The 11,926-nt window shown below is 39.1% G+C and overlaps 2 protein-coding genes and 1 long non-coding RNA gene across 7 annotated transcripts in view; 1 reads left to right on the plus strand and 2 right to left on the minus strand.

The window, feature by feature from the left end:
* mcmdc2 (minichromosome maintenance domain containing 2) overlaps window positions 1-11,926 on the plus strand; it is a 35,618-nt gene that overhangs the window by 22,524 nt on the left and 1,168 nt on the right. The window contains exons 9-14 of one of the 3 annotated variants that reach the window (XM_061921833.1): window positions 2,697-2,902; window positions 2,967-3,109; window positions 3,192-3,368; window positions 3,429-3,568; window positions 3,829-3,938; window positions 4,088-4,761. In XM_061921833.1, coding sequence (XP_061777817.1) covers window positions 2,697-2,902; window positions 2,967-3,109; window positions 3,192-3,368; window positions 3,429-3,568; window positions 3,829-3,938; window positions 4,088-4,251 — 940 coding nt within the window. In that variant the 3' untranslated portion in view covers window positions 4,252-4,761. Of the gene's footprint in view, window positions 1-2,696; window positions 2,903-2,966; window positions 3,110-3,191; window positions 3,369-3,428; window positions 4,762-11,926 lie in introns of those variants that run through there. The other 2 variants (XR_009809818.1, XM_061921832.1) reach the window with 2 other exon arrangements.
* On the minus strand, window positions 4,322-8,027 carry LOC133569468 (uncharacterized). Of its 2 annotated transcripts, none has more exons than XR_009809820.1 (9): window positions 7,868-8,027; window positions 6,459-6,509; window positions 6,224-6,276; window positions 5,875-5,920; window positions 5,640-5,692; window positions 5,407-5,452; window positions 5,172-5,224; window positions 4,463-4,688; window positions 4,322-4,385 (listed from the first exon to the last, which is right to left on the minus strand). It is a non-coding gene; the product is annotated as an uncharacterized LOC133569468 (long non-coding RNA). The 2 variants fall into 2 exon arrangements; XR_009809819.1 differs by having other exon boundaries at window positions 4,322-4,390.
* LOC133569466 (transcription factor 24-like) overlaps window positions 11,682-11,926 on the minus strand; it is a 1,809-nt gene continuing 1,564 nt past the window's right edge. For both annotated transcript variants that reach the window (XM_061921834.1, XM_061921835.1), the window contains one exon: window positions 11,682-11,926. This exon is cut by the window's right edge and continues 313 nt beyond it. The gene's annotated coding sequence lies outside the window, so the exon portion shown is untranslated.

The raw sequence follows: 11,926 nt of genomic DNA on the forward strand, positions 1-11,926 counted from the left end.
CTGTTAAATAATCTACGTGTGCAACATAATATTACATAGTACCCAGTTTGTTACAATATAAATAAGGTAAAACATATTACAAAACATGAAATATGATCCAAAATAATCCAAAAATATTCAATGTACTTGCTAAATAAAACCTGACTTATTTTTAATGAATACTTAGGCCTACTACGCTATTTAATTATAATGTCAGTCATTATGGTGGTATTTGGAGAACTAAGTGTTTTCTAAGGTGGTACTTGGTGAAAAAAGTTTGAGAACCACTGATTTAAAGGAACTTGCTCAAAGTTAAAATGTTCAAAAAACACCAACTAGATTGTTACCATAAGGGGTTAAACAGAACGTATTTGTTTTAAGTGTCTTTACCAGGGGCCTCCAACAGGTAACTCGCTGGTTGATTTTGATTAGCTCACCAAAAGGTCAAAGAATATTTGCTTAAACTCTCAGTATTTGTATTGCTGTTCAATTCAGCCAGTTTGCCTCTACTGTATTTCATAACAAATTACCACACAATAGAGAAAAAACAATGACTGCGCTGTTTGAGTGATGATATGCTTCATAAATAAAGTCCAATCCTTGCAAATTGAATTAACTCAATCCTTTTTTTTTATTTTTTAAATTAGCTCTAATAGTAGATAAAATATGAACTAGAAAGAAATGCATACTGGAATAGAACATGCAGATGAAAAGGCATGTTGTTGTTGATGGATTGTGTTAATGTTCTGGCAAAACAAGCGTATTCCCTTTGTTTGGGTTGTAATAAGCTATGCAAATAAACAAATCAAAAAATGAGTAGCTCTCAAGAGTCATGTTGTTTTCATGATGGTAATATACATTCAATGATAGCTAACGTTAGTAGCTTGACAACAAACAAATCTACCTAAAGCTTGTGTGTGTTATGGTCTGGACTAGAGGCGGGCCAGCAAAGTACCCACACTTTTTTTTACGAAGCCACGCTGTTGTAACATGTGCTGAATGTGGCTTGGCATTGTCTTGCTGAAATAAGCAGGGGGGTCCATGAAAAAAAAGGTGCTTAGATGGCAGCATATGTTGTTCCAAAACCTGTATGTACCTTTTAGCATTATTGGTGCCTTCACAAATGTGTAAGTTGCCCATGCCTTTGGCACTAATACCCCCCCATACCATCACAGATGCTGGCTTTTGAACTTTGTGTCGATAACAGTCTGGATGGTTCGCTTCCCCTTTGGTCCAGATGACACGATGTCGAATATTTCCAAAAACAATTTGAAATTTGGACTTGTCAGACCACAGAACACTTTTCCACTTTGCATCAGTCCATCTTAGATGATCTCTGGCCCAGAGAAGCCGGCGGCGTTTCTGGATTTTTTTGATAAATGGCTTTCACTTTGCATAGTAGAGCTTTAATTTGCACTTACAGATGTAGCGACGAACTGTATTTAGTCACAGTGGTTTTCTGAAGTGTTCCTGAGCCCATGTGGTGATATCCTTTAGAGATTGATGTCAGTTTTTGAGTACAGTGCCGTCTGAGGGATCGAAAGTCATGGTCATTCAATGTTAGTTTCCGGCCATGCTGCTTACGTGGAGTGATTTCTCCAGATTCTCTTAACCTTTTGATGAAATTATGGAGCGTAGATGTTGAAATCCCTAAATTTCTTGCAATTGCACTTCGTGAAACGTTGTTCTTAAACTGTTTGACTATTTGCTCACACAGTTGTGGACAAAGGGGTGTACGTCGCCCTATCCTTTCTTGTGAAAGACTGAGCATTTTTTCTGGAAGCTGTTTTTATACCCAATCATGGCACCACCTGTTCCCAATTAACCTGCACACCTGTGGGATTTTCCAAATAAGGGTTTGATGAGCATTCTTCAAGTTTATCAGTATTTATTGCCACCTATACCAACTTCTTTGTCATGTGTTGCTGGCATCAAATTCTAAAGTTAATGAATATTTGCAAAAAAAATGTTTATCAGTGTGAACATCAAATATGTTGTCTTTGTTGCATATTCAATTGAATATGGATTGAAAATGATTTGCAAATCATTGTATTTAGTTTATATTTACATCTAACACAATTTCCCGTATCATACGGAAACGGGGTTTGTAGCATATTGCCTTGTAAAAGATCAGTTGTAAAACCGTTTGGGGGGGGGGGGGGGGTAGCCATTTTACCATTTATAATCAATGAGGGATGCTGTTTGTTTATTCAAACATGGCATCTATTAGAGTGGAGGCCAATATTTGAAAAACATTGCAAATAAATTGTCTCAATCTTTATAAATGACCTTCATTTGTGCATTTGTGTAGGGTTTTGTAGCCATTTTTCCCCAATAGATACAGAAGAATGCTTTTTATTCAGAAATGGTGTCAACTGAAGTGGTTGGAGGCCACGAGGAAATATATTTTTTTTTCGAGGAAATAAGTTGTCTCAACTTAATAAATTAAATTGTCTTCATTTATGCAAACATGTTTTTAATTAATTTTCGATCAATAACTGAGGATGTTTATTTATTCAAATATGGTGTTTATTAGAATGGAGGCCACTATTTAAGGAAATATTGTACTTGCCCTGGATCAAAATGTTTCACTCTATGTGCCAAGTTAATGAGGTACATGTTTATTTATTCAGATATGGCGTTTATTAGAATGGAGGCCACTATTTAAGGAAATATTGTACTTCCCCTGGATCAAAATGTTTCATTCTATGTGCCAGGTTAATGAGGTACAGCTTGAGCTTGTCGTGCCGTGGGGTGAGGCATGAAGCCTCACGGGAGATATTTGCATCCCTATCCCACGACGAGCATGGAGCGGGCACTGCTAACATCCACGCCGGTTCTGCCTTGCTTGCCAATGGTGGGATTTGCATGCTTGGAGATCTGAGCTCTTTTAGGAAGGACAAGCTGGACGCAATTGAGACAGGTGGTGATTATTTAGCGGACATTAAAATGACTTGTAGCAGTCTGTAATCTTCTCTATTTCTTAGTCCTGGACAGTCGCACAGTGTCCGTGTTCATCCCGGGGAAGAAATATGGCAAGGATGCAGACCAGCACCTTACCTTCCCCATCTCGTGCAGCTTCTGGGCCCTCGCAGACTCCACACAAAGCTCTCGAAGGACATACGATGCCGTACTGGGAGCAACGTTTAACATTTCACCGTAATTTACTCATAAGCAGCCATCATTTTATCTGGAATCTTCTTCATGGACAGGAAATGGGTCCAGTACCACCTCAGCTGGCAGCTAGCTTTGGCCTCATCGTGAAGTGTCAGGATCCGGTAAAAGAGCATGCTGTACTCTCTTTGACAGCCCACACCCTCCAGCAGGCTGTGCAGCCTGGAAAACACCTCTATTCATCCCTTGACTTTTCTACCCAGGACTACAAGGAGGTTGGGAAACATGCCACCTTCAAGTGTATCAGTCTTTACTTTGAATTGCTTGTCTTCTAGCTGGTGGCCTACGCACAAACCCTGCAAGTGGATCTGAGTCCTGCAACACAGAAGCTGATCCGCGGCTACTTCATGGCCACCTGCAGAGTCCGATCACAAATCCACAGCAATAAAATGTCTGCAGCCTTTCTCAAACTGCTGTAGGTGATGGAGAGGTTATCTTCTCAGGCCGGGTAAAATACTGCAATAGTCCACTTGGGGGCGTGCAGTCGCAGTTAATGAGCTGCAGAGATTATAGTCACCTAATTGTGACAAATGTTTGTTATTCTTCTGGCCGTTCAGCACATTTAAAGCCTTAGGTGCAGGGTTAACATGATTATGGTTTTAATCATCAAGATTAGAATGGTAAAACTCAATATGGCTCTTCTAGAAGTGACCCTTTTCATGTTTGTTGTAATAGGATCTCTTTAGCAGAGGCCCACTGCAAATTAAGCCTCAGAAGTGAAGTGCTGGAGGAAGACGCCGTGATTGCGGTGCTCCTTTGTGAAAACTCTGTCACTCTTAAGCACGGTACTTTTTAAATCACAAGTTTAAGTACAGTACTCTTATCCAATCACTTTATCCATTTTTCTAATGCCATCCTCTAGTCTCCCAGCATAACTCAGAACATTTTACATAACAAAACTACAAAGTGTAGTGTAAAATCTGTCTACCTACAGAAGGGTCTCCCCTTGTTATTCCACCCGATGCTGAGTTTCCCCCTGATCTGGGAGAGGATGGCTTGCTCAGGAGAGACAAAGCCCTGGATGAACTCCACCAGAACATCCTCCGCTTCATCTACACCTACGCACTAGGGGCAGACGAGTACATCACGGAGGAGTAGAAGGCCAAGAACCTCTGTACAGTTGTTCCAACAAGTAAGCAACAGCCACAAAATGATTCTACTTAAAGGATAGATTTTGTAAATGTTTTATTTGTCTGGAAAGCAGTCCAAATAGCAGCTTTATACAGGTCCAACTGTACTGTAACAGAAATCACTGAGGTCAGTTTCATGACAAAAACATTACATTCTTTTGTAAACTAAATACACTTACTGCTTAAATGAGTTTCTTCAAAGTCAAAGGTGACCATCAGTTTGCATTATACTGGTGTTTTGAGTTCAGCAGTCTGTTCTGATTGGTTCACAGCAAAAAGGTGAACTCATCACTACTTGACATGACACTTGGCATTTCTAATTGGGAAACTGTGACGCCCTCTTTCCTCATCTATAATTATGATGAAGTAGACATTTTTGTCCGTTGGTTGATTATTGCTGCCCATCTGTCAAAGTAAAAAAAGGAAAAAAAAAGAAATCACTTTCACATCGTAACGCATGTCTAAATGTCACCCATCTTGTGAGTAATTCAGTAGTCACACTCTCACCACTTCATTGTCTGATGGGTAAACGGCGAAAAGGGTAAACTCATCATTACAACAAGTTCGTATGTTACGCTGTATTTCCTCAGTGGCCGGGGGGTGTTTACTTCAATGCAAGAAGTACTAAGCATACAAAGACATTACGAAGGTCCATATTTGATTAAATGCATGACTACAATGTGATGTGGTCTGCAAATTAACTGACTGAGCCTTTAATTTATTCATTGTCTTCGCTAAACTCTGAAATCATATAACTGGCACAGTGTTGTAATTTACTGACATTACAGTCACTTAGTGCCATTCTTTTTCTCTCCCCGGGGGTCACATCGTCTATTAGAGCAAAGGCCACTATTTGAGGATATATGTCATTTTGACCCACGTACTTACCAAAGACATGAAGTAATTGTTCACGTTTTCCATCCATTAGTGCTGCCAAGCATCTGTAATCAAACAGAGCCTGTCACATTCATGGCAGTTTGTTTATTGAACAATTATTGATAATTTTTCAGGAAGTGATTCAGGAGTCACAGCCTCACCACTCTATTGTCTGATGGGTAAACGGCGAAAAGGGTGAATTCATCATTAGCACTTGAGAAAACATTTGTAGTTTATATTTACTTACCAGATACAGGACGAAGCAGATGCTCATGTTGTGCCTGGTTGCTTATCTGTAGTCAAAATAAAATGAATGTATGACTTTCAGATAAAGATAATTATCAGGATATAAGAGAACCTCAACATTGCTCCAATCTTGCAGCCAGTAGTTCAGTAGTCACAATCTCACCATTTTATTGTCGTCTATTAGAGCAAAGGCCACTATTTGAGGAAATATGTAATTTTGACCCACGTACTTACCAAAGACATGAAGTAATTGTTCACGTTTTCCATCCATTACTGCTGCCAAGCATCTGTAATCAAACAGAGCCTGTCACATTCATGGCAGTTTGTTTATTGAACAATTATTGATCATCTTTCAGGAAGTGATTCAGGAGTCACAGCCTCACCACTCTACTGTCTGATGGGTAAACGGCGAAAAGGGTGAACTCATCATTAGCACTTGAGAAAACGTTTGTAGTTTATATTTACTTACCAGATACAGGACGAAGCAGATGCTCATGTTGTGCCTTGTTGCTTATCTGTAGTCAAAATAAAATGAATGTATGACTTTCAGATAAAGATAATTATCAGGATATAAGAGAACCTCAACATTGCTCCAATCTTGCAGCCAGTAGTTCAGTAGTCACAATCTCACCATTTTATTGTCTGATGGGTAAACGGCAAAAACGGTAAACTCATCATTACTACTATTGCTGCAAAAGTTGAGCACCACTATTTTAAATCTCATAAGTGACAGTTTTTATCCCTACAATTACTATGAACTATGTTCAGCATATTCATGTTTGGAGGCTTTAGGGTTGATTGTACAGCAGGAAACTCACCTTGCAAAGGGTAAACCAAGGGAAGGTTGTCCCATCATGTGTTTTGTCCCATCCTGGTGTGGTTAGATGAAGACAAGTGATGAGATAATCCGTGCATTACAGACAATTAAAAGGACCTAACGTGCATCTGTTGGCTCAGTCAAGACAAATTCATCACAGTGTTGTCTGATGGGTCAACGCCAAAAATTTCAAGTCATCACAATTCTAGCATATCAGTTTGAATTTGTCTTCTCACCTTAGCCGGTTTGACGCCCAGTTTTGAAGACGACATTCTTCAACAGTGCTTCTGTTATAAAAGAAAAAATATCAATAAATGCACTTTAGCTCACTGCACTACTAATGACTGGAGGGGGTTATTGTTTAATTTACCATATTTCCTTGAATTGCCGCAGGGCATATAGTATGTGCCTGCCTTGAATTACTACCAGGTCAAACTCGCTTCGCAAAATAATTAGCGCATGCTTAGTATTACCGCCTGGTTAAACTCGTGAAGTCACGAGTGACATTTCCCTTGTCATTTTCAAAATGGAGGAGGCTGATTTCAATACCGGTAATTTAAAATCGCATAAAGGGAAGAAGATTATGAGCTATTCAGTAGGATTTAAGGTCCAAGCTTACATCATACTCACATTTTTACTGTATGCCTCTAAGTGCTGGAGTGAGAAGAGGTTTTAAAATAATTAGCGCATGCTCACTTTTACCGCATGCCTTTGGTAAGTGCAGGAGTCAGAAGAGGTTTTAAATTAATTAGCGCATGCTCACTTTTACCGCATGCCGTTGGTAAGCGCAGGAGTGAGAAGAAGTTTTAAATGAATTAGCACCCCGGCGCAATTCAAGGAAATACAGTTTTTCCAAAATGTAAACTGATACAATGTAATACATCATAATTACATATGTTGAAATTCTCTTTACAACATGTTTGCAAAGGAGCAGGCCTTATTGATTAGCAGCAGTGTATGAATAAGATGTACTGACGTCATAGCCAATACTGATGACTGATCACCCAAAGTTCAAAGGGCATCGTGTGACACAGCTTGGGAGCACGACTAACATCTCAAGGTCTGAGGCCGGGTTCAACAGCAGGTCACGACCTAGTGTCATGTCCGGGGACCAAGGAGAGCCTCACTGGGGTGAAATAATGGGGGAAAAGGCGGCCAGACACTCTTCTGTTGACCTTGCCAATAAAACTCACATATGATCTGTACTATAAATATAGTGATTCAAAGGACTTCGCCTGTCAGTAGAGATGATTAATAGCATTTCCTCTGGGATAACTAATAGCGTTACGTAGTCCCAAGTGTTTTATAAGGAGAATGCTGGACGATTTATCAAATTGGTGTGCCTCTTTAGTTCGGATTCTTTGAGCTTTTCACCCACGTGGTCTATTCTTTGAGCTTTTCACCCATGTGGTCTTCCGTGTGCGCTACTTGATTGAAACTTTGAGTAGTAGATTGCACAGTTCAGTACATATTCCGTAAAATTGACCACTAAACGGTAACACCCGAATAAGTTTTTCAATTTGTTTAAGTCGGGGTCCGTTAGTCAATTCATGGTAAATGAATGCTGCTAACTTGAATGCTACAAGCCGTGTTAAATCACGTTGTAGCCAACAGCAGTGTTCACAAGCTAATTAGCGGCGCTTACCGTAACGAAACACTGGTCATCGAGTCGACAAACCGCCGAAAAGTCATCGCTATGCCGCGATTGAAAATGGAGGAGCTCGACACTCCGTCCTTCTCCTCTCGTCGTCGAGCCCGAAAGGAGGAACATCCGTGTCCGGTTCGTATTTATCTGCGCCTTCAGGCTGCGCAGTGCAGTTTCACAGCCTGTAAGCTAAATGCTAATGTTAGCATCTATTGCCTGCCTCGCTGCTTATGAACATACATTTGTCGTAAACGTTTTCTTTGTATTTAGGGACCGAATGTCCCTTTGGGACAGAGGACACTGTTGTATTTCTAAGGTTTTATTATTATTTCTTCTTTATTATTATTCCGCCGCCTCTTCGAGCTGTAATTTGACACCTTTTAACATGCTTCAAAACTCACCAAAGGGACTGGCAAACATTGCCATCAAATAAAAACAACAAACTCCAAAACTCAAAATTGCGCTCCAGCGCCCCCTAGGAAAAAACACATACAAAACTGCTTGTAAGTTTCGTTAGTAAAACAAAACAAAAAATAAAATAAAAAATGAGGTAATTTTTGTCTCTGAGCTGTCATTTGACCCCCTTAAAATGCTTCCAAACTCACCAAAGGGACTGGCTAAAATTGCTATATAATAAAAAAAATAATATATTTTTTTAAAAACTCAAAATTGCGCTCTAGTGCCCCCTAGGAAAAAAACACAGACCAAACTGCTTGTAACTTCCATTAGGAATGTCATAGAGACATGAAACAAAAACCTCGATGTAGGTCTGACTTAGACCTAGATTTCATAAGCTGACTTTCTTCAGCAAAAATCAACAGGAAATTGGCAAAAAACCCTTCAAAACAAAAAATTCCTAAAAAAAAAAAAAGGTCATTTTTGCCTCTTTAAGCTGTCATTTGACCCCCTTAAAATGCTTCAAAACTCACCAAAGGGACTGGCTAAAATTACCATATAATAAAAAAATGTTTTTTAATCAAAATTGGGCTCTAGTGCCCCCTAGGAAAAAAACACAGACTAAACTGCTTGTAACTTCCGTTAGGAATGTCGTAGAGACATGAAACAAAAACGTCTATGTAGGTCTGACTTAGACCTAGATTTCATAAAAGGACTTTCTTCAGCAAAAATCAACAGGAAGTTGGCAAAAAAACCTTCCAAAAAAAATTTGCCCCCAAAAAAGGTAATTTTTACCTCATTTAGCTGTAATTTGACCCCCTTAAAATGCTTCAAAACTCACCAAAGGAACTGGCTAAAATTGCCATCTAATAAAACAAAACAAAACCCAAAACTCAAAATTGCACTCTAGCGCCCCCTAGGAAAAAAACACAGACAAAACTGCTTGTAACTTCCGTTAGGAATGTCGTAGAGACATGAAACAAAAACTTCAATGTAGGTCTGACTAGACCTAGATTTCATAAAATGACTTTCTTCAGCAAAAATCAACAGGAAGTTGGCAAAAACCCCTTCAAAACAAACAGTTCCTAAAAAAGGGCATTTTTGCCTCTTTAAACTGTAATTTGACCCCCTTAAAGGCCTACTGAAACCCACTACTACCCACCACGCAGTCTGATAGTTTATATATCAATGATGAAATGTTAACATTGCAACACATGCCAATACAGCCTTTTTAGTTGACTAAATTACAATTTTAATTTTCTCGGGAGTTTCGTCTTGAAAACGTTGTGTAATGATGACGTGTACGCAAGACGTCACAGGTTTTAAGGAAATATGAGCGCTGCGCACACACGCAGCTAAAAGTCGTCTGCTTTAACGACATAATTACACACTATTTTGGAGATCTGTGTTGCTGAATCTTTTGCAATTTGTTCAATTAATATTAGAGAAGTCACAGTAGAAATATGGAGTCGGGAAGCTTTAGCCTTTAGCCACACAAACACACGGTGATTCCTTGATTAAAATTCCTGGAGGTGAAACTTTCCTATGGATCAGAGCGCGGTCAAGCCAACATGGATCCCTACCAAATGTCAACCAGCAGATTTCGGTGAGAAAATTGTGGTTAAAAAGTCAGTTCTTACCGGAGAAAAGCTGAGCTTGTGCCGTCCATAGCTGCCGTCGACTCCCCTGAGACACTGCGCGTCAAGACACCCGTGGAGACACCCTTACGACTATCAGGTACTATTTAACTCACTAAAACACTAGCAACACAATAGAAAGATACGGGATTTCCCAGAATTATCCTAGTAAATATCTCTAAAACATCGGAATCCGTCCCAATGCAATCGCGTTTTTTTTTTTAACTTTTTTTTTTTTGTCATTTTTTTTTCTATTCCGTCGCTATCAATATCCTCAAACACAAATCTTTCATCCTCGCTCAAGTTATTGGGGTAATTGTCATTTTCTCGGTCCGAATAGCACTTTTTGTTGGAGGCTGTCATTAAAAATATTGTGAATATGTGAGGAGCCCCCACACGTGTGACGTCATTGTCTGCAACTTGCGGTAGAGGCAGGGCATTTCTCTTAACACCGAAAGTTGCGAAATTTATCGTGGATGTTCTCTACTAAATCCTTTCAGCAAAAATATGGCAATATCGTGAAATGATCAAGTATGACACATAGAATGGACCTGCTATCCCCGTTTAAATAAGAAAATCTAATTTCAGTAGGCTTTCAAAATGCTTCAAAACTCACCAAACTGGACAAACTCATCAGGACTGGCGAAAATTGCGATCTAAAAAAAAAAATAAAAAAAAAAACTCAAAATTGCGCTCCAGTTCTACTTATAATTTATATTTGTTGCACAGTACATACAAAGCAACAGTTTGGCAATGCCTCTACAAAAATAATGTGTAAAAATGGTCTTAGTTTTATTTACTCAACATTCAAACAACAAATGCAACCTCCTGTCCAAACAGACGATGCCCATTAAAAACTAAGAAAATTTAACATCTTTGTTAAACACAATTTCATCCGATATAGTCATTTTAATTTTAAAATCGAATTACCATCCATCCATTTCCTACCACTTATTCCCTTTCGGGTCGCAGGGGGCGCTGGTGCCCATCTCAGCTTCAATCGGGCGGAAGGCGCTTACACCCTGGACAAGTCGCCACCTCATTGCAGGGCCCACACAGATAGACAACATTCACACCCCAGGGCCAATTTAGTGTTGCCAATCAACCTATTGATTGATTGATTGATTGATACTTTTATTAGTAGATTGCACAGTTCAGTACATATTCTGTACAATTGACTACTAAATGGTCACACCCGAACAAGTTTTTTAACTTGTTTAAGTCGGGGTCCACGTTAATCAATTCATGGTACAAATATATACTATCAGCATACATTCATCAGCCAGGTGCATGTCTTTGGAAGTGGGAGGGCGCCGTAGTACTCGGAAGGAACCCACACAATCACTGGGAGGACATGCAAACTCCACACATAAAGATCCCGAGCCTAGGATTGAATCCTGACTACTCAGGACCTTCATATTGTGAGGCAGACGCACTAACCCCTCTTCCACCGTGAAGCCCAAGATCGAACCAAAACCTTTGATTTACTGACGCCCTCTAACACACGCAACAAATTCTTAATTTCAGTAATTGGTCCCAAAAACAAGATTGGGTCCCAAAATGAGGAGAAAAAAATGACATAATAAAAAGTATGTATCTCTATAATTTTGCAGTGGTTACAGTAATTTAACTGCCTTAAATGATTTTACATTTTGTAGATTTTTTTTTTGTTATTCATGGGTCTTTTAACTGCCTTAGAAAACCAATTTGACTTTTAGTCAAATATGTCTTAGAATGAGAGCAAATAATGACAAACACTTTAGATTTATTTATTACACTTCTTTACTTCTCTTAAATAGACTTAATATAGTATGGTACAGTTTAATTACATCATTTTAGGCTCCATACCACAGTTTTTTTTTCCACAACACTTTTTTGTACAAGCATGCATGTAAAAAAAAAAAAAAAGAGGGAACATGAGACGGTGAGCCACCTATTGTTATCTCTGACAGAGCACTTCACATGACAGATGCTAAGTTATTCACACATGCATGTTTAGTGCAAATGTTTTCTATTGAAAGTGCCT

This window comes from Nerophis ophidion, linkage group LG15 (genome assembly GCF_033978795.1).
Source record: "Nerophis ophidion isolate RoL-2023_Sa linkage group LG15, RoL_Noph_v1.0, whole genome shotgun sequence".
Taxonomy (NCBI): domain Eukaryota; kingdom Metazoa; phylum Chordata; class Actinopteri; order Syngnathiformes; family Syngnathidae; genus Nerophis; species Nerophis ophidion.